Raw genomic sequence first — 22652 nt, forward strand, 5'->3', positions numbered from 1 at the left:
GTAGTGCTTGAGGGGATGATGTGTGAGGCGGGAAAGCGGCGGCGTGGCGGGAGCGCGGCTGTGGGGTTGTTTTTCGCGTGGGCTCTCTCTCATGCGATGGCCGCCGGTTATCGCTCATGCGAGCACAGCTAGGGGGACAAAGGTCCCGTCTCGGCCAGGCACCGGCTCAGGTCTGGCCAACCGCCTCTCCCCGGCCTCCAGCAACACATCCATCACGGGGGGATTTTTCGTTGAAATTAAAGAACTTGCAGAAAAAATATATATAATTTAGAGAACTTATTCTTAAGGTACGTTGTAACGCAGTCCGTGCTTCCCCGGCAGGAATGAGTACAAGTACTTCCAGAGAATGACGAGCACGGCCCGTGTGGAAGGTAACGTGTGGGCTGTGTGGCGCCCCAAGCTCGGCTTCGGCCTTTCCCTGCCTCGGCCCTCTGCCCTGCCTGCCCTCACGGGTCCCCCCTGTATTCCAGCCCTTTCAATCGCTCGGCTAGATGAGGAAAGAAGATGAAGCAGATATTTCAGAGGAGATGCAGATTGCTCCTCTTAGGGAGCAATTTTCAAGTCCTTCTTTCACCAGAAGAAAACTTCATCGAAAGTTTACCTAACAAACCTTTACACGAAACTCCAAGTTAAAATGGGAAGGTTTTCACAAGCTGCTTAATTAGCAGAGGTGGTTTGGTTTTTTTCAGTCTGCATTAGCTTATCTCGCTTGTTTCCTGTGGCTCAGCCTTGGCCATTTGATCCACCCCTCTGACCCTTGTGACAGTAATTTTGCTGAGTTTTCTGAGTGCTGAGCCAAATCCATGCACCAGAAAGTCCAAACCATAGAGCAGAAATACTGCAGTTGTTTGTCAACACAGTCACTTTTTCATGGTTTGTTTAGGGTTTTTTTTTTTTGTGCTGTTAAAATTCACTTGTTAGGTAAAAACTCATTTCTGGTCAGCTTCATATATTTCCGTGTTTTGGTTAGGTGCCAGACTCCATTTTTGGCCTTGAAAGTCTGTTTTGATTAGGAGACTTATTCAAATTGTCTGATTTGAATGTTCCATAATTCACAAGGAATGTCTAATCTCATTTTGAAAAAGTTCTGAGTGAAAGACTTTACGTATGTTTAGAAGACCTGGTCCAACCCTTTGCAACCCTGTACGTACTAAAAAAGGCCAGAACACAACTAACAGTTGTAAGTGTTTTTAGATGTCTGCAAGTTGCATCTTACCTGGCAGAAATAAGCTGTGATCAAGAAAAAAGATGTTTGAAATATAATTACAAAGAAACATTTTGCTCTGTCCTGCCTGCAGATCTTTTGATAAGCTGTGATCTCAGATGCTGGGCAGGTAAAGTGCTTCATAACCACACTTCTTAATGGATTATGCTGCCATAAATCTTCACACCAGGGATTTCTCCTTTGCCTCTGTTGTGTCTCAGCCTGGACACAGCATGGAAAGAGTGACCATGTTGGCATTCTGGTTTTTTTCTCTTATAACTCCTTTTCCTCATAAAGAGAAACATTCTTTTCCTTAGCAGATTTACATATGAGAGGTAATCAGGTTATGAATGCTTGGGTTTGGTCAGAAATTGTATTTATGTGAGAATGTTAGGGTATGATTGATCACCTGTAGCAGTCTGGCTTTGGATTTAATTTGAGTGGCTCTTCTCCTAGAAGTTGTTGTGGGTTTATAAATCAGTTCTCATTTGAGAACTGCGGTCTGAGCTTGTGCTTTTGCTAACTGCTGCAGAGCACCCTGCAAAGGCAGGGGAAGTCCATCAGTGTCTCTAAACAATTCAAATCAATTCTCTCCTGCTCAGGTAAACAGAATGCAGTGATAATGGGTAAAAAAACGTGGTTCTCCATCCCTGAGAAGAACCGTCCTTTAAAAGACAGGATTAATATTGTGCTCAGCAGGGAGCTCAAGTAAGTATGATAAATAAGGGTCCTGTAAAACAAATAAAAACCTGCACCAAAAAATGTCTGTAGTGTTACAGCGTACAGTAGTTCCAAATGCAGCATTTTTGATACCGTTTAGAAAGCATTTCTGCTGTTGGTTCTGAGTGTTATGACTACCTTACTCTTAATTTTTAATATCTAAAAATTCATTCACAAGGTAATTGTCATTACTTTGCATCATGAGTACTTTTCACTCTACTCACAAACCATTTGACAATTTTCAATAGTGTTTCTGACTCATGTATTTAACTGCATTTCTGTAGTTCCTGCATACACTGGTGGCCCAAAGTTCATTTTTTGAAGTTCATTTTTATTACGATTTGTGGATGAACTGTCCTTTTTCAGAACTCACTTCTTGAATGCATCACCCACAGTCATGCAAATATTTTTAAACGCAAATGTTCACTTGTAGTGCTTTATTGCTTTGGAGGATATTGGTGGATTTGCAGGTGATTATGTGAGAATATTGGCTTTTCAGCTGGTTTTGTTGAATGAAATACTAACGTTCTGAAATTCAACTCAAAATCTACATTTTATTTCTTGATTATCTGTATTGAATGATCTATGTTTAATGTATAGATTGTGTCTTTATCTTATATATACGTAAATTTTTCAGTTACACTTTTTCAGAAACATGCTATGAAATTCCAGATTCCTTATTTATAATGCCTTCTAAATTTCAGTTAAGCTGTGATCCTTTGAACAATCCTACAGTCAGATGAGACTTCTAACATAATTTAGCAATTACAGGCATTTCAAAATAATTAACTGACATGCAGTATGTAGTTATTTGTTAATTCAGCAAAGCACATTCTGTGTCTAGAGTGTATTGATGATCATGATGAATTGTCCTTGATTTATTTAGTAATAGAGCTTTGCTTTTTCTAGGGAAACCCCAAAAGGAGCACATTATCTTTCCAAAAGTCTGGATGATGCTTTAGCTCTTTTGGATTCACCAGAGTTAAAAAGTAAAGTAGACATGGTCTGGATCGTGGGAGGCACTTCAGTGTACAAGGTACATTTAGCCTCCTCCTAAATTACTCATTTTCTGTGATGGGATGAGGATGAAGTTCCTATTACTGCTGCTTTAGGGGGTGCTTTCCCTTCCCATTACCAGTAAACTGCAGTGATTGCAACAGAACAGGTCTCAGAGAGCAGGATCTCAACTCTCAAGCTCAGAATACCAGTCTAGAAGCTGAACATTGCTCTTGCCAGTGCGCCAGTGTCACACTGATATTGTGCTTTTGAGAGCTTTTCATAAATACCTAAATTGCTGGATTCTTCAGAAAAAGCCCATATTATTATGTTTATTTTACTGAGCCCATGTTTTTGTGTTTATTTTCTGAGATTGCTGACTGACCCTGCAAAGGGTGTGAAAAGAAAAATAAGGAAAAGCGCTCCAGCATGTTTAGCCCAGAGTATGACACTTTGTACATGTAAATGGAGAAGAAAATAGGATTTAGAGAGAGCTGACAGGTCATGGTGTTGCAATAACAGGAGATAACCACACAACAAAAGGTCGCACTCATTCTGCTTTCCCATCCGGCAGTGTTCCTGCTGCTCCCACTCCCTGGGTCAAGAATTGTAAAGCAAATTCTATTTAACAGTGAAAGGAACAGTGCTGCTGTCCTGTAGTCATTACAGGCATGCTGGGAGATACACTGCAGTTGTTGTTGGGCACTCAGACGTGAGATGTGTGATGACAGTGCCATAATGCACCTGGTGGGGAATCAGGGCTGATACTGTGCGCTGTGTACGGGGTAAGAAAATGCATTTTTCTGGTACTTCTTGCCTTTACACTTCGTGCTTTTCATGAACCTCTGTGTCTGAGGAATTGCGTTTTTCACAGTAAAGGAATGAAGTAGTTAGGGATTGCTAAGATTGTTAGAAAATGAGGTGAAATAGCACTGTTGTTCCTCGTGGTGAAGTCCACCACGTGTTCCATGTGCAAATGCATTCACTATAATCAGATGTTATCCTACAGAAGAAATGTCCTTGGCTCTCTGCCATGACAGTGCCTGTGCCATGCAGAGGGTTTCTGGAGAGGGCTTCTCCTCACAGAGGGCAGAGCCAGAGCCAGCTGTGAGCAGCAGCATTTGCCCCTTCCCTGCCACAGGCTCAGCTGTAAAGAGTTGTTGCTTCGGCTGCTTCTTCCAAGAGCATCTGTCTTGGAGGTTTCTGATATTTGGAAGAAAATAATGCCTTTTTTTCGGCCATTACTCACCAATACTCACATTATAAATTGGCAGTTTGCATCAAGAATAAATTGGAATGTACTATTTGTACTGATCAGTACAAGGGAATGTGTAAAGTAATAGGAGACCTGGCTATCCTGGACATGGACAAGCATTGAGAGGGATGGGAATGTCCAGTGTGGAGAGGAGAAGGCTCCAGGGAAAGCTCAGAGCCCCTTCCAGGGCCTAAGGGGGCTCCAGGAGAGCTGCAGAGGGACTGGGGACATAGGCCTGCCGGGACAGCAGCCAGGGAATAGCTCCCAGTGCCAGAGGGCAGGGCTGGCTGGGATCTTGGCAATGAGGAATTGTTCCCTGGCAGGGTGGGCAGGCCCTGCATCCCTGGCAGTGCCCAAGGCCAGGTTGGACAGTAGGGCTGGGAGCAGCCTGAGACAGTGGGAGGTGTCTCTGCCCATGGAACAAGATGAGTTTTAAGGTTCTGTCCAACCCAAACCCTTTTGTGGTTCTAAAATTTCAGCTGTTTCCTCCCTTTCAGTCATCTGCTCAAGGCATTTCAAAGAAAAGTGTAATTACATTAGGAAGAAACCTGACCATTTCATACAGATTCCTGCACTCAAACTACCTTTGTGATGTTAACTGAAAGAGTTTTATGGGGACCATACAAATCTGCCAAAACTACAAGTAATATTTTTAGTGCCTGTATTACAGATGCACAAAGGATTTTACAGGAATATTTCCATTATACTATATGGAAATGTGTGGGAAATAAAATAGCAATTGGTAATTGAAGAGAATAATTTTGTTCAGTAGTTGTAGGTATTTGGTTTTAAAGCAATATTTTGATTTCACTAGTTTGTGTGGCTCAGAGGTTGAGATCTGATTTTGTTCATTAATACAGGTCTGTGGCTGTCTATAGAAAGACCTACCCAATTTTGATTATTCAGGCTGTGACAGGACTCTCTTACAGAAAAAAACCTAGTCTGTTTATGCTTTCTGCCATCAACAGAAAGAATGTTCACATGAGAGTTCCTTGCTGCCCTTTTAGACCAGGGGAAGCTCTCGCAGGTGGCAGATTTGCAGGTTCCCGGTGGGATCTGCCTTCAGGGTCTCTGTTATGGTTTTCAGTCTGATCCTGTCATGCTGTGTGCAAGGAGCATGATGTGTGCAGGGTAATTGTTCTGTGGGTTGCTAACTCCTTGGGGCACGGTTGTTTTCCATCAGGATCACTACAGAGTGGAGCCACAGGCAGCAATGTGCTCTGACAGCCTGTCAGGGGCTGCTGTGGGTGTCAGAGGAGGAGTGGGAAGATGTGGGGATGGGGATTCTTGTGATAGCACTGCAGTTGCTGTGCCCAGGTTGGTCTGTGGTCCTGGGCCATGAGCTCAGTCTGGTGACATTCCATTGGAGTGGGATTCCGGGGAATAGGAAGCAGATGCAGAATGCGCAGGATGTGAGGGTGTCTGTCAGAAGCTGCAGCAGCAGCCTTGCCATAGCCAGACAGTGCCTCCGGGGCCCACATCCTTATTTCAGACGGTGGCTTATTGTCCTGTGGAGCTTTTTAACTCGGCTCCTAGCCTTAGCCCCGTATCATCAGTCAATCAGTTTGCCTTGGGGAGCTCCACCCTGATCAGGGCTGTTGTCACCAAGCTCTGGGCACAATCCTGCAAGCCTCTTTCTATAGATGGTGTGAGCAGGGAGTGTGCCATGACCTTCCAGGCCTTTGCTGGTTTTTGTTTCCCACACCCCTGGTGGGTGCCCTGGGCTGTTCAGGATAGCTGGGCTGCTGTACCCTCTGCTTGGCCCAGACACCATGCTGAGCACCAGCCCGACCTGCCCTCATCCAGGGAGCTGGGCCAAGGGGCAGCAGCTACCCTGCTGTCTGAGTGCACCTTTGGGACAGGGGCATCCAGTCAGTCTCAGGTACAGGTGGCTGCAGTGCCTGTCCAGCCTTTAGGAACTGAGGCAAGACAGGGTACTACAGCGTGTGCTCCAGGATGGCATTTAGGGACAGGATGCTCTCTGCCAGGAGTGGGATGGAGGCAGGGGTTTGCTGCTGTTCACATCCTTTTCCTCCTCAGACCGCAGAAGAGTGAGGGCCAAATCTGTGAACACTTACAAGGACACAGAGCATCCCTCTGTTGGTTCTGGCCATCTCTCCCACTGCCCCTTGGTTCTCAAGGACACAGTTCTCTCCAGGGCATGGGGGGATTGGCATCAGCTGCTTCAGGCCCTCTGTGAGCTGTGGTGGCCATCCAAGCCCTCGTGTAGGTCACACTGATGCTGTGCTCGCACAGTCTAGGAAACTGACCTGACCTCTGCAGCAGGGAAAGGGAGAGCAGTGGGGACAGGGAGAGGCTGGGTGGAGTGTTGGAATTGGCAAGTGAGAGCAGGAAAGATTGAAAACAGCTCCATCAGTTCAGTGAGGGTTCAGAAAAACTCATGTGGGTGTCATCTTCTTGAATTTGACTGGACACTGATCCCTCATCAGGTTTATTATCTCCTAATGTAGCCACAGGGCAGTAGCAATGCCCCCAGGGAAGCTTTTGGCCTTCTGACAGCACAGGCTTACCAGGTAAATTTCCTTGGATATTAGTGCAATGCCGTCTGGATCCCCTGTGCACTGTTTTGGATCTCCTGAGCTCCAGGAGGAGCTGGGGTTGCTAGTGTTTGCCTGGATGACGAAGGAGGAGCCCCGCAGTGGGTTACAGCAGTTGTGAAGCTGTTACACCTCATGGCAGGCACTCTCTGATTTTGTGTGAGCACTTCATGTTTGGAGGGCTGTCTGCTGGCTTGTGAGTGTTTCTTGTGTGCTGGGGGCTTGTGGTGCTGGCCCACTCTTTGGTGCTGGCCCTGGAGTCCCCAACAGCTGGTAGAGTTCATCAGATGTACTGGAGCACAGCCTCTTGCTTTGTTTCATCCCCAAGAAATGTCGTTCATGGATATCAAAGCTGCTCCCACCTACACCTCAAGCATGGTGAGTGGGGAGAGTTGGAAGAATCATTAATAGTTGGGCTCAATGGTCTTGGAAATCTCTTCCAACCTTGGAGATTCTACAATCCTGTGATTTCAAAACCAGGTTTCTGTTCTAAGACACTGCTGCACCTATGTGGAGGTATTGTCTCTTGCAAGGTTCAGGTCTTGGCCTTGACTCTGAAAAATAGTGCTCTGTGGACATCCTGGGGTGTCAGAGGCCCACAGAAGGGTTTAGGCTGGAAAGGATTTAAAGGCTCATGTGGTTCCAAACCTCTTGTCATGGACTGGGACACCTTCCACTAGACCAGGTTACTCTGAGTCCGCTCAGTATAAATTGTATCATTCTCTTTTAACTACATTTAAACTGTGTGATTTAGACAGGTCAAAAACAACATTGAGGTTTTGCTAGGAATAAGACCTGTAAGTCCATGACATCCTTAAATATTAAATAGGATGTTAAAAAACCCAAACAAAACCAACAACAATAAAAACACACACATACAAATCCACAAAAACCAACAGATGGGGGTGTCAACTTCCTTATGTGTATGGTATGGTTTTATGATGTTGAGGGAGTATATCAGCATTGCACCAGCTCAGCTCTGTGCCTCCTCTAATTTCTCTTTGGTCCCAAAAAAATGGTGAAACCAGTGGAGTGGGCTGGACAGGGCAAGACTGAATTGAATATCAGTGAGGACCTATTTTATTCCTTGTGGAAAGGACAGCATTATGACAAAACTCCTTTGCCTCCCTGCCATGTCCTCAGCAGTATTTCACCGAGGCAGTGTCAGAGTCCAGGCCTCCCTGAACAGGGTCCTTCGAAGGCTCCACCTGTGGAAGGTTTCGTGTTTGACACAGGATTTATTTCTCTGAAGTTTTCTGAAGTTGTCTCTGGAGAACAGGGGGGACCAGGTGTTCCCAAGGGAACAGGAGCTGACCCCATGGGCAGTAACTGGAGTGGCAGGGCTCGGGGTGGTGGGACAGGTCCGTGGGGCACGGTCTGGCCCCATGACCAGGTCAGGCATAGCCTGGGGGTGATTATGTGAGAATACTGGCTTTTCAGCTGGTTTTGTTGAATGAAATATTAACGTTCTGAAATTCAAATCAAAATCTACATTTTATTTCTTGATTTTTTGTGTTTAGTGATCTATCTTTAATTTATAGATTGTGTCTTTATCTTATATAAATTTCTCAGTTACACTTTTTCAAAAACACGTTGTGAAATTCCAGATTTTTAATTTATAATGCCTTCTAAATTACAGTTAAGCTGTGATCTGTTGAACAATTCTACAGTCAGATGAGACTTCTAACAGGCAGGGCTGTGGGCACAGGCTGGGGCTGGGTCGGGATGGCAGCGGTGGCTGATATAAATGTGTGCTGGAGTCTCAAAGCAGGGGAAAGTTGCCCTTAACAGAGCAGAGCAAGTGGAAAAGCGTGTTTGTCCTTGCCCCTTACATGCTCACTGCCAGGCATTGGGCAGTCCCAGCTGCTGAGGAGCAGTAACGTGGCCTGAAAGCAGCCTGAGCCTATTGCTCTTCCCCAAGCTCTTTCCTGTTTGCTGTTTACTGGTCACAGGCCACCTACACAGCCTCCAGAGCCGGTCTGGGAAACTGAGGAAGCATCTGCTCTTCTTCTGTGAATGTGGGGACAGTGACACAGCTGGCTGGTTCATTCAGCTAATGAAACCATCTCCCTAGAACGGAGGTCACCATCTGGTCTCCTTGGGCCTGTGGTCGGTCCCTCCCTGTGCTCCTCCCTGGCCTGTTGTGGTGGTAGGGAGTTCTTGATAAAGCTGAATTCCCCACAAGGTTGGATAGGAAGTTGATTTGTTCTTCTACTACAAAGCAGAAGTTTCTCTGTTTACAGAACACATGTTTTTATTTGTGAAGCAGATTATTATTCTGTCATTTTGCAAGTATGACTCTTCTTACCTCCCTGTCCCTAAACAAAGAAAAATACTAGTATTTGTGTACAAACTGGATGGACAGCAGTTCAGTGCTGTTCGATGCTTGTGTGCTGTGACTTACCTCTTTCATTTCTAACTGTTCTCTAGTAGAGCAGCTTTTCTACAAATTAGTCTCTCAGCAGTGGTTAATTAATTTTATTGGATTCCATTTGTTATTACTTGGTTCCTGTGCTTGTTGAAGTAGTAGCTAATAGCCTGCTGCATGGTGAGTCACCTTCCACAAAAAGCACTGCTGGTTGCCAGTTTAAGCGAAAGAGAGGAACAGCTACAAGCTTTTCAAAAATGTATTGTAACCAGCCCTAGTGTGGCTTTTCATGGGTTATTGTAATGCCCACAAGGTCTGGAAGAGTTGCCATTTTCAATCTCAAAACAAAATGTATATTCCTAACTCCTGAATTTGTTGGTGAAAGCCTCACCTAACAAACATTATCTTAGAACATTTTCATCCAAGGACCTTGGAAATGTAAAAGCTTTCAGCATCCAGAGATGCTGCACCTCGAATGCTGTGATCAGTTTTGAGCCCCTCACAGCAAGAAAGACATTGAGGTGCTGGAGCATTTCCAAAGAAGAGCAACAGATCCAACTTTGAAGTTAAACCAAGGGGTAGATTGATTTCTGGAATTCCAAAAAATACAGCACAAATCCCTAGCAGTGATATTAAGCATCAGAACAAATTACCTTGTGGTGTGGGCATCTCTCACCACTTAAACCTTCCTGTCTCCCAAAGAGGTGTGATTCAGAAATTGCTTGTTGCTACTGGGACTACTGTTCCTTTCTCTCACAGGGCTATTCAGATTTTGTTCTTAACTTCTGTCAGATACCCCAGGCTCTGAGAATAGGGTATTGCTGCCACTTACCAGGTGGAACTGACACAGGGTGAAATTACCCCTTTAGAAAGTGCTCTTCAGCAGAGTCTAAAAGAGGAGATTCAGAGTGTAATTTTCACGACTTTGCTAAAAGCCTGTGATACATAAAATTGTGACTGAGTTTGTGTTGTTTCTAAAGGCAGCAATGGAGAAGCCAATTCATCATCGATTGTTTGTGACAAGAATCTTGAAAGAGTTTGAAAGTGACACATTTTTTCCAGAAATTGACCATAAAGACTACAAGCTTCTAACAGAGTAAGTACCAAAATGAATACCAGGCTTGTCTTCAGAGTAATCTAATTTGAATGTTTTAAGGGTCATATTAAGGCCATGTTGGTTTGAGTTTGAGGTGAATTTTTCCCCAGAATCATACTTCACTTACAACCTAGAATGGCACCATACTCTGCGCAGATTTTCTTGGAAATTGCTGTGTTCTTCACCTTTTGTGTGATCTTCACAGTAAAGAATTGTCCATGTCAGTTTGCTGCAAAAATAGCTTTTTCCTATTGTTTCCTGGTTTAGAATTACTCAAATATTTACTAAGCTTTGTAACTCTCAGTATGTTGTTAGTAAATTGTATTTGGCCTCTGAATTGCCAGACAAATTAAATGGACTTGGGTGTAGAGGCTTGAGTTTTATGTATTTCTAAGGTTATTCCTTCCCTCTTGAGAAAATTCCTTCTTCCTAATAAATACAGTAGGAAAAGGTGTACAAAAACTTAGCATTTCTGGCATTCACTGTGGTTTCTTCTACATGATCTTTGTCATATTTCAGTTGTGCTTTTATGTTCTCACCAACAAGATTACACCCAACAGGCACTGAGGAGCAGCAAAAATTCAGACACCTGCCTCAAAACCAGGGAGGACCAGACCTGTTTTCCTCCTGCTGCTCCTGTTTTGGCTCTCAGCTGGTTACAGAGCAGCAGTGGAAGAAATAGAAAGTATGAGAAGTGAAACTCTCCTCGGGGGGCACAGGAATGGATTAGCACGGCTCTGAGGGAGGATAGGCAGGGGCAGGGAAGAGGGATGCAGGACAGACAAGGTGGGTGGGGAGGATGAGTCATCTTCTCCAGCTCCAATATATTGCGAACTACTCTGTGCTCATTTGAGTGTCCTGAGATCTGACCCAACGCTCCCTCTCGGCTGTTCCTAGCTATACGTTGTTTTTGGCCAATGTACTGAAATGAACATTGGTGTTAGAACATGATTTTGTAAAATAACAGGTAATTTCCTCACTGAAGTGGAAACCTGACGATGCCAAACCTTAGCAAATAAATTTAAAATGTATCTCTCCCTCAAAGTCAGTATTACTCACACAAAATCCTTCTTTTGCGGGGAGATGAAAAGATTTTTGAAAGCGTCTATTAATAAGAAGTGGTTTAGAAAACCTGGAATATAGAGGAACTCTTTCTGTGGTAGCAGTCGCCTGTTTAGTAATCTCTTGCAGACTTGTAAAAAGCCTTGTCCTTAGCATTTCCTCTAAACCAACTTAGGAAAAGCAAGGCAAGGAAAAAAACCAAAGTGTTCCATAATCTCATCTTCCTTGGCTGACATTTTGAATAACATTTTGGAGGCTTTAATAAAAAATGTTGGGTATTTCTTTAAGCCAAAAATAGGGGTGTTGTTTTATGTCAGAGTATGCTTTCTTGGTCTAAAAGATGTGCATATAAATCATGGATAGTAGTTAATATGAGTCCTAAAAATGGTGTACCTGTTCTAAAAGACAATGTTTTCATTTTTTTTCCAAATAACTTGCTTTTCTGGTTGATTGGATAAATTGCAGGTGAATCATAATGATATTCTTACCTGCTTGTTGGCTTCTTTTTTTCTTCTCCTCTCTCCCTAGGTACCCAGGTGTCCCTGCTGATATCCAAGAAGAGAATGGGATCCAGTACAAATTTGAAGTGTATGAAAAAACTGTCATGGCACAATAAGGGAGGCATGTTGTACTTCTGTGTAAGGGCAGGTATTTTAAACCATGAAGTTTTACTGAGTGTAAAGATACATTAAAATTTTCACGAAAATCATGCCTGATGGTAAAATACCTCAGTAGTGAATGGTTCCAAAAACCACACCCCACACTTTGAAGGTACACCCTGTAGAAGGGGGTCTGAGCAGCTCCACAACAAAGGTTGCAGGAAACCTTGCACTGATCTTACAATCCATGGCAGCATCCCTGACAATTCCACAGATAAGGAGAGGCATTAGACTATGGTAGAGCTTTTCTACTGAATCAAAGGGTTTTAGCATGTCTCTCCTTGTTGAAAACATTCAGCACTGAGAAATCACCAATCCTCCTGTTTGACTGGGGTGTTGTATACATTGATAACAGACTTTAAAATGTATTGGTGTAGGGGTAAATGTAAGCAAGCCCAGCAGGGGAAGGGGGACCAGGAAGTCTCATGCAGCAGTTGAGGGATGCACTGATCCAGGACCTGTTGTTAGTGTTCAGGAACACGTAATCACAGAATGATTATATGCAGGTGCTTTTATTGAAGAGCTCTGGGTGTCAGGGGTAGACAGACTCAAATCTGACTCCAGCATGGGTTTGGGATGAACACATTTTTATACCCTTATCATTATATAACTACATATTAATTATTCAACTTATATTGTTCTATTGTATACATGGATTTCATCTGAGCATGGATTTTGTAATTTCCATCAAGCCCACCCAAACATCGTTTCTCATGATTTTTGTTACGATTAAACAATAATTATATCCAATTAACAGTCTTCGCATCTAACAATCATATCATTTATCACAATCATTAAATGATTATACAGGTGCAGCCAAACATTTTCCCAGGGCCTACCAGGTCTGTCCTTCCTTTCTAACTCCCCTGAATATTCCATGATTTTAGAAACATGTTATTTTTATACTGTCACTCCAGGGTGCATCCCACAGGATCACCAGTGCTGCTGCAGAACCTGCTCCAGGTGGGCTCCTCTCCCTGTGGGGCCACAGGTGCTGCCAGCAGCCTCTGCAGCTGGGGCTGCCCACGGGCTCACAGCCTCCTTCCTGCCTCTGCTGCTGCAGTGTGGGCTCCTCTGGGCTCCCTGTGGGCTGAGGGGAGCCTGAGCTGCTCCCGCCTGACCTGTCCTGCAGGGCTCTTCTCCTCTCCCCTCCCAGCACCTCTTGCCCCAGGTGTTGTTCCCCACGGGTTTTTCCCCACCTTTTACCTCTGTTGTCCTGAAGGTGCCAGTGCCACAGGTGGGCTCAGCCTTGGCCAGCAGTGGCTCTGCCCTGGAGCCAGTGGCATTGGCCCCACAGCACACAGGGGAAGAAGCTTCCAGCAGCTTCTCACAGAAGCCATCCCTGCAGCCCCCCTGCTCCCCACACCTGGCCACACAAACCCAGCAAAATCTGGTAAAGAAGCTTTAATATTTCTCTGGGTTCACAGCTGTGTGAAACCTTTGCTGCTCTCATAAAAAGTCACTGTCAGTTTGACTGCAGCCCCTTCGAGGTGGAAGAAAACATACATTTAAAAGTCTGTGTTCCTATGTTCCTGTCAAGCATTATCAGTAAAGATACAGTGTGTTTATCAGTGTGATTTTGAATAAGCTATGTGACAAATGTGGATTATAAGCAATAGTGGAGTAGTTCTGTTTCATCTTTAAATATTAGATATAGTTAAATACAAAAATACTAAAAATATTAAATAAAATGGTATAATTTACTCTGATGTTCCCTTAGAATATCAGCTATGAGCACCCCTTGAATTTCCCATGGCACTTTACTACAACACCTCGCTGATAAAAAACATATTTGTTGTAGCACCTGCTCTGAGTTGTCTCAGTTTTCTCTGAGTTTCCTTTGAAACTGTAAGCACTTCCCTGTATTGATCTTCTTGTTCCATGTGTGCTGATGTTACATCAATCGATAAAAACAAGTTTATGCTTACATAATGCTGCAAGTAGTCTCCAGAGTTTGAAATTGACAGCATATTGTTGAAGGGGAGGAAAGAGACTGCTGCCAGGGAGATGTCATTTGTTTCTTTTTAAATACGAGTCACAGTGACCCTGGCAAGAGAATAACCTCCCGAAAGTGTTTAAAACATACCTGTTATAGGTCAGTGTTGAAAGCTCTGACAGTTTGCAAAGTACTGTGTTTAGGACAGCTGACATTTATTAAAAGTGGGAGAAAAGACTTCATGCAATGTTGGCTGAGGCCAACATACATTAGAAACTTTGTGCCTAAGTGCAGAGATAGGGTTCACTGAGGCCAGGATGTTTTGTAGCATCATTTCAAAGAACTTTTACCTTGGGTGCAAAAACAAGCCTGCTGAGAACATAAGTGGTTACTCTTGATTCTTTGTGGACTCACTCAGTCCTCTCCAGATTTAACTATGTCCTTTGTCAGATACAACAACAAATTAAGTTAATTGACGTTTCGTGGAAATGCAAACTTCTGTCTCGTACTTGAAACTTTTCAGAACATAATGCTGTTCCTTTAGTGTGGCTCTCTGCCACAAAGATCCATTTTTGTTTGGTGTGGTTTTCAGCAGAAGAACTGCATTGGGACAGCACCTTTTGTACCACAGCTTTTCAATATACAGAGCCCTGTTGAGAGCCAGGAGGATGCATTTGACTGCAGTGAATCTGAACCCAAAATCATGTTCACCCCACAGATAAACAGCCCAGGCACCGCTCTTTACCCACACCAAGGTTAAAGGCTTGCTGTCTCAGGGTGGGTGGGCAGAAAGGTGCTCAGCAAGCACATGCAGACTGTTTGCTCTCGGTGTATTGTGAGGGTGGTTACCTGGCCCCTGATACTTGCCCAGGGTAAAAATAAGTCTCTCATACTGTGGTTTGAAGAGAGAAAAAAACTGTGTTCCAAATGCATCTTTCCCATGTTTTGTTTACTCCTGTACCTCATTGATGAATGATTCCTTGAAAAGCCATAGATTCTCATTATGTCCAGTACAGGGGGAAATGTCATGTTTTTACCCGGTTCCATGCAGCTAAGTGCAATGAACAGCATCATGAGTGACAGTGTAATTACCAATCACCAAGAAAAGTCTATACAGGTATAATTTAATCCCCCTCATTCATGCTTTACCAGGAACAAACTGTTCCAAACATATTAAAATCTTAATTTTCAAATATAATACTAGATTTAACAAGATAGCTAAAACCAGAGGGTTTGCATAAAAAGTCAAAAACAAACATAAATGTTCTTATTGCTTGTCTATTACTCATTATCTCTTATCTGACAGTGGACAGCGATTTCCATTTGGCTGTAGAAAGCTGATGTTTTCAGTAGTGTTAGAGCCACGGTGTATTCAAGGTCAGAGCTGGGAACATTCCAACAACAAATCTCTATCGTGGACAGCAATCCATGGAAAAGAAAGGTACACTCTGAAAATAAGTTAGCTAATTTAGCAAATAAAATACTATTAGTATTTATACAGAAGAGCAGGGGAAAAACAGGAAGGGGAGAATGGCAATGATTATCTTATTCAGGTTATCTGAGGGGAGCACTGGTAGCACTTGACATCTTAATGGGGAGCAGACAATTGTGTTGACTTCATCAGACAACAGCTAATTTGCTGGAGACTTAAACCTAAACCCAAACTTAGCCTGACTTAAAAAGTTTTGGTAGCAGAAGACAGTGGGAGCAGGCAGAGGCAGCAGCTGACTTGGAGGGAGGGATTGTTCTTTAATCAGGATCGAAAAATAGGTGAGCAGAGGTGACAGATGAGGTGACAAAGCCTGGTAAAGTACAAAACTGGGAGATGCCTCCCTTGTTATTCAGGTGTGCATTAGCTGTCTCTGCTTGCCCTGGAGGGCTGTAGGAATAAAGCCAACCAAGTTAGGCTGGCTGAAAAGTCTGAAGAGCCAGGTCCTGAAACAGAAAAGTGGAAGAGGAGAAAGAGAGCTGAGAAGAGGAAATTGATGTTTCTTAGAAGGATACGTGGTCTATGGTGTTGGTTTGCCCTGTAGCTATAATTACTAAGAAAACACTTTAAGAGTGCTGCGGGGTTTAGCACCTTGAAGATGCTGTGACAAAGAATGTCACTAGAGAGGGATTTACAGGATTTGGGCGTTTGTGTGACTGCCTTTGTCAGCTCCACAGAAATCCTCAGCTGGAGCTGCTCTCCGGAAGTGCCTGCTCTACACCCGGGAGCGAGAGTCCCATCCCAGAGCCTCCCGTGCCCAGGGGCTGTCACTGTGCCCAGCCCCGTGCTCTTCTGCTTCCCTCGGTTCTGGGACTGCATGTGGGAAACCTGCTCTTTTCCCTGCCTTCACTTGTTTTCAGCTGGCTCTGGGGTGATCCTGGGTTTCTGCAGAATTTTGTGTCTCCTTTCTGTAATATCAAAGCAAAACTCATACCAGAAGCCTTTTGTTAGATTAACTGACATCATTGGAAAAAGAATAGATGAGCTCTTAAGCTCTATTCTGATTACATTTTCAGGACTTTTTTTCGAGTGACTTGGATAATGGCTTACATTGCAAAAGTTGTCTGTTCATCTCCAATTAAATTGCGTGGGTTAAGATAGATTATCTTTTCTCATACATCTTGTTTTGCTCTTTTTATCATTTGATGGTTTAGCTACAGCATTTCTATATCCTCTTCAGTCCCTGAGCTGTAGTCCTCACCATTCTGTTCCTTATCTCTTCAGTTGTCCCATTGGATTGAAAATTTACAGAAATTCAGAGAATTGGGCTGATCAGGTATTTCAAATAGATGTCTCTTAAGTATGTGCTTATTTCTGATTAAGTGGTGGTGAAGTGTTTTTCTTGAAATTGGGCCATATATTTGCCTAAGTAAACAAAGCTGTAGGCATGAAAATAAATATTTTGTTAAGTGATGTCTGCTGTGGAAAAAAAATGGAAAAGTAAAGGCAAACTGAGAATAAACAGAACCTGAGAGGGCAAGAAATAAATTATACACCATTACCTATGGAGCCCTAAATCAATCTCTTTTCCTTCCTTGAGCAGTTCAGTTTAATAAGTTCCTAACACCAAGCAGAATCTTCTTCAGTAAGCAAACCATTATTCAAAGGCATAAAATCATTTATAAATTATGTCATTGATTTAATTGAGATGGACACTTGCATGAAAACAGAAAATTTTGATGTTCATGCTTCCTGAAAATGCAGTTTTCCACAAAAAACTCTGCTGGGAACACTCACATCGGTTTTGGACAGCTGTCCCAGTGGGTGGATTACCAGCCCTTCACTGGAGATCCCTGCTTCACCTCAATAACTCAGAATGGATTGGGCCACTGAATTACACTAAAGCTTGTTCAGTTGTACTAAGGAGCACTTTAGAAGCATTTAGTCTTTTTAGTTCTATATCAGTAGCTCATTGAACATGTCCAGAAAAGCTCCTGGAAATTATTTCTTTTGAAAACGGTTGGAAAAAGAGCTTCATTTTCACAAGAGCACTTTTAATCACTATACCTCCTCTTGTTCGGTTTTGCTCAAAAAGATTAAAATTTAGATCTGGTCCCATCAGTGGTCCTAGGTGGAAAACCTCATTAATGTAACATATCTAAGTTTAGAAAGATTTATTTTTTTCTAATTAATTTTAAATCCTTTTTTTCTCATGCTGTTCAGTTGTTTATCATGGTAGAAGGCAACCCATTTGACTGGAGTTCTTTACTCACTGAGTATTTTTGTGCATATTGCTATTTTAGCAGTCAAAATTGATTTCTTTAGTGTTGATTCTCAGTGGCTCTCATGAAATTATGGTTATCTTTCCAATGGAGTCATGTAAATTCTGTTCCTTTTGTTGCAGACCAGTTTCACCTTTTTTTTTTTGCACAGTTCACTATATTTTTTTCGTAGTATGTAATTCAGATTCTTTTAGAAACTGCTCCAGACATAGAAGTACAGCCAACATTCTGCTGCAATCTAAACAACCATTTATAAATGTATGTATGAGAAAGATTCTGCTCTAAGGATGTTCACAGGCTGTGGGAGCTGGCAAAAGATAGTTATCCCCTGAGCCTGCTGATTTATAGCAGCCAGGAAGGTAGCACTTGAATTGTGCAGCCTTGCAAAGGCTGGTGCCCGTGGAACAAGACATTTATTGCAATATATTCTCTAAAGCTGTTAGAGGGAGCCCTGCTTCCGTCACCAGCCACAATTATTCCTGCAAGTGTCACAAGTGCAGTTCCCACACACACTCAGTTTTTTAATCGAAGTACTTGGCAATAAACCACCAAACACTTCTGAGAGATTATTTATCCAGCAGAAAGCTCCACGTCCCAAATAGCTAATCAAAGCATGCTTGATGGAAACCAGGAGATACCTGGGCACCGGCATGATCTGCCTGGAGGCAGAGGGTCACACCAGAGCCTGACAGGCCCACGGAGCAGGGACAGTGCAGTGCCACGTGTGCCTCCAAATTGCCTGGGAAACAAACCAATAACATAACAAGGCTCTTCTCTAGATTTTACACCGCACGCATGGGGTTTTTGTGAGACACTTCATAGACTCCTAATTCCTTCTGTTTGGTTTTGGTCATTATTTTTGAAGCACAAAACATAGCACTCCACTTCTCTCTTAGATCTCTCAACTGATGTCTCTACATCACTACCATAATCCCCTTTCAAGAATTTGAACAACCAAGCAGCTGTGCCTGTTACATTTTAGATATATTTTTAAGAACACTGTTGTTTACAACATGAGCGCATTCCTCTCAGCAAACAGTTCTACTACAGTAAACATCTGCCTCTGTACCCAATGGCTTAGAATGTATTTAAGTATTTAATGTATTTATTTTTATTATATATCAAATTAATATATCATAAAGACTTCAGGGTTTGGGGGTTTTTTTAAGTCATCCCAAGTCATCCCTAATTAACTTAAACCAAGTTAATTAGGCTTCTATATTTTTCCATTCATTCACCATTTTGAAAATAATTCTATGCACTAATACATAATAAAGTAACTGAATTACTAGAATGGCTTATGTTACATCATACCATGTTCAACAATTTACACGGCAATGCATTAATATATAAGTAATTACATATGTAAGCAATGATGGCCCCTTCCCTTGAATGAGTTCTTGCTGGTGTAGGCTGAGGCTGGCCAGTACCAAACAGACACGATAGACTGTTTACAATTTCTCATGGGAAGCAAAATCCAAAACTAGGGCAGGGGGTGAGGATGTCAGATTGAATTTAACTATTTCCATTCCTTTCCTTTATCTTTCTGTGAACAAAGTGGAGCCGCTGACCTGGCTGATTGCCAGAATCCCCAAGGACACAGGAAAGGCCCGACTGTGGCTGATGACACTTGGGCCCCACAGGTGTGCCCAAGTGTCATCAGGTGCCAAGCCAGTGCTTTCAGCTCTGAGACTGCCTTCCCAAAGCAGGCTCCTGGGCTCCAGGCTGCAGTCCAGCACTGGGCTTCCTGCAACTTGCTGGCAACTGGTGTCCAGAAAACTAAATATGTCATTTTCCTGCATGCCTGAGCACAGTTTATCAAGAATCACCCACCTGGGGCCACGCTGTGATCTCAGAAATGCTCATCAGGTTGTGGCTTTGATGAGCAGCACCTGAGGGGCTGAGCTCCTCCTAAGCTACCAGAGACACTGTCTGCTCCCAGGATCTGGGGCTGGCTGATGAGCAAGTCCAAGTGGATGAACATTTTCCTTGTTGAACATTCAGAGAAAGTTGCCAAGCAGAATTGCAATCTGGATGGGACATTACTGTGACTAATACTGTGACCCTACAAACATTTGTGCTAAGTGAGTCCTTCCCTGAGGTGGGTGGCATTTCCCACAGCCCATAGGCCTGTGAGTTACTGTCATGCTTCTAGTAAATTCTACAGAGTCCTTTGTTAAATTCTTTGAACTAGGCTATTAATTCAGTGCCACTATGTTTAAGTGCTGTTAAAATCTTCAGGCCTAAATCTTTGGTCAAGTGTGAGGCTATGTTTTGCAGGGAGGTGCATTCTGAACCTGTAAATCAGTGACAGGTCTCCCTTATCCCTTTGCATCCTCACCCTTTCCCATTCTTACTCTTTCTCCTGTCCTCACCCCCCACATATACCACTTTCATTTGATTTTAATTTTAGATTGACTGTTTCTAGATTTTGATCAAGTTCTGTGCTTGAACTTTGAGTAGTAGAGTGAAGCATGTCAATGAACTGTGTTGCACCTTCACTTTTATGTTAAGCCTGATTTGGCAATACCTTTTGCAGTAATTCTTTGAGCAACCTAAAAACATCTGTTTGTGACAAACATTTTTAGTTAATTAAAATTGTTATTAGAATTCTGCAACCATGGAACTTTCTCCTAGTACACGTCCAGGTAACTCAACTGTCAGTGAAATAGAGGAGAGGGTTATCAAGAAATGTGATAAACAAATATGCCATGTGCATATGCAAACATCTTCTGTGTTTTATAATAAAATTTGTGCTTCATAGATGTGTTGCCTGCTCTGGCTTTCCAGTCTCCTTCACTTTTAGCAGGAACTTCTTGATACCAGTAGTTGTTTTTCTATCCAACCAAGAGTATCCATGGTGATGTTTATAAGAAAAAAATCTAATTATCTTCATAAAAGTGTTCTTCCAAGAGCTTGTTTGATACGCAGGGGTTTTTTTGGGTTTTTTTGGTCAATGATTCATGTTGGCTATCAAGCTCAACAGCACAATGCAGGCAAGGATGGAAGGAGGAATAAGAAAGGGGACATTTAGAGCTGCAAGAACTACAGAAGTGGTACTGTTTCAGCAGCAGGAGTGCTGGTATATACACAAGTGTACAGTGCCTCTCCATCTCACAGAATTAACCAGCAACAGGACTGTGAAGAGCAGTAAACTCCTCAAGAGCGGGTGCTCAGTACACAAGTTTTTCTGAGGCTGCATGGCAAAGACTGAGTATTAAGAATATGGATGAGGTAGGGGAGAAAAGAAAACAACAATGATTAGAATCACGGGCAGAAAAGCCCCAAAACATCTGTGGACATTCTCCCAACTTAGTTTTTGAAAGAGAAGGTTAAAGAGCAACTGAGGAACCTTCCCTTGGAATGTTGTTTGTCTTAGTGGCTTATTCATACCATTTATGCAGCTCTTAGTCATGACGGCTTCTCATTGATCCTGACGTGCACTTTTAAAAAATAGCAAGGCACAAATCCCCTTCACACTGCTCCTGGAACCTTCTCTCCCTGTGTTGCCGAGCTCAGTGCTGTGCAGCTGGGTGCTGTGCTGTGGTTTGCTGCTCATTGTCCGGCCGTAGTGGCTCGTTTGGCTGCCGCTCACCCTCACCTGCCCTGCTGCACTCACCTGGCAGCTGTGTGCTCGCACAGCTCGGAGAGGCGGCCGTGAGGGCTGCCTGCAGGGTCTCACACAGCCCCGTGTGAGCAGCAAGGACACCCTGCCAGGTGCCCTCCAAGGAAACCCCCCTGGAGCCTCTGGGGACCATCAGGAGGGCCTGTGGCTCACAGATGCATGGGAGAACACGCCGTGAGCACCACCAGAGGCACACAGCAACTGCAGAGAGCAGAGCGCAGCGCAGGGATGGCAAGGGTCAGGCTGGCTGCTCCAGAGCAGCCGTGCTTCTGCGACCTGCAGACCTCCTGCCATGAGCAAGGAAGGCGTGGGCAGGGCCCGCCTGGATTTCTGCAGAGAACATCCTTGCTCTGTGTCCCAGAAGATGCCCACAGGCTCTCAGTCAGAAGCGAAGAGGCTCAGGCAGCTGCTCCTGGATAGCCTGGAAGAAACAATGCCCAGAAGGGGTCTCACTGCTGTACACCAGAGGAGAAGGCACACACACAGAGCTGCATCCTTCCAGCAGCTCTGTGTGACAGGGAACGACCCAACGGGCACAGAGCCAAGGTTCTGAACCCCGGGAAGCCTCTGAGGGTTGTCGAGCACCGGCACAGGCTGCCCAGGAAGGCTGTGGAGTCTCTGTCCTTGGAGGCATTAAACAAATGGTGGCAGGGTGTTCCTGGGCGATCAGGAGGCTTGGACTGGATAACCTCCAGAGATCTCCTCCAGCCTCAGCCAGACTGTGTTGTGGAGGCGTCCTAAGCTTGCCTGGAAACCAAGAAGTGTCTTTGTGCTTTGAAATTTCACAGGATTCTAGCCTGTGAAACTAACCAGGAATTACTTCAAAGTCAAACTTGGTCACACCTGAGGGAAGCTTCTCCTTGGGCTCAGCTTCCTCTCAGCCCCGTTAAATCCTGCCTGGGTGGCTGGAAGCAGTGTGGTGGTGAGGAGGGTGTTCAGTGTATTGTTCCTCCATTGGCTGCACTGACAGGAGATCACAAAGCACGGCCAGGGAGCCCTCGGTTCTGCCTCTGTCCAGACGGTCAGGAGGTGTGGGGTGACGGGGTGTGTGTCGCTGTGAGTGTGGGATGGTGTGAGAGAACGGGGGATGCAGGTGTGAGGGTGTGTGGGGTGACAGGAGGGGTGAGGGGAGGGGAAGAGCAAGGTGGTGTGGAGTGTGTGGGGTCTGACAGGTCTGAGGGATCTGAGGGGTGTGTGGAGTGTGGGGGGTCTGACACATCTGAGGGATGTGAGGGGTGTGGGGGGTCTGAGGGATGTATGGGGGACAAGGAGGGTGAGGGGTGTGAGAGGGTGTGTGGGGTGAGAGGGGTGTCTGGGGCGTGAGGGGTATTTGGGGTGTCCGGAGTGTTTGGGTGTGGATGTGTGGGGGGTGTGAGGGGCAGCTGTGGGGCGCTGAGGGTGTGAGGGGACACAGCCGGGTGTGAGGGGCTGTGGGTCCGGCTCTGGGGCTGAGGGGTCGGAC

At 44.2% G+C, this 22652-nt stretch overlaps 2 protein-coding genes across 2 annotated transcripts in view; one reads left to right on the forward strand and one right to left on the reverse strand.

The window, feature by feature from the left end:
• Positions 1–213, reverse strand: part of MSH3 (mutS homolog 3) — a 94732-nt gene extending 94519 nt beyond the window's left edge. The window contains exon 1 of the mRNA XM_014309466.2: positions 163–213. Within this exon, the coding sequence (XP_014164941.1) occupies positions 163–213 (51 nt within the window). The remainder of the gene's footprint in view (positions 1–162) is intronic.
• DHFR (dihydrofolate reductase) lies at positions 198–12739 on the forward strand. The gene is made up of 5 exons (XM_031061925.1): positions 198–371; positions 1807–1912; positions 2834–2960; positions 10082–10197; positions 11788–12739. The coding sequence occupies exons 1-5, from the start codon at positions 347–349 to the stop codon at positions 11873–11875; spliced, it is 462 nt and encodes a 153-aa protein (XP_030917785.1). The 5' UTR covers positions 198–346; the 3' UTR covers positions 11876–12739.
• Positions 12740–22652: the final 9913 nt, after the last annotated feature.

Source organism: Geospiza fortis, unplaced genomic scaffold, assembly GCF_000277835.1.
Source record: "Geospiza fortis unplaced genomic scaffold, GeoFor_1.0 scaffold43, whole genome shotgun sequence".
Lineage (NCBI taxonomy): Eukaryota > Metazoa > Chordata > Aves > Passeriformes > Thraupidae > Geospiza > Geospiza fortis.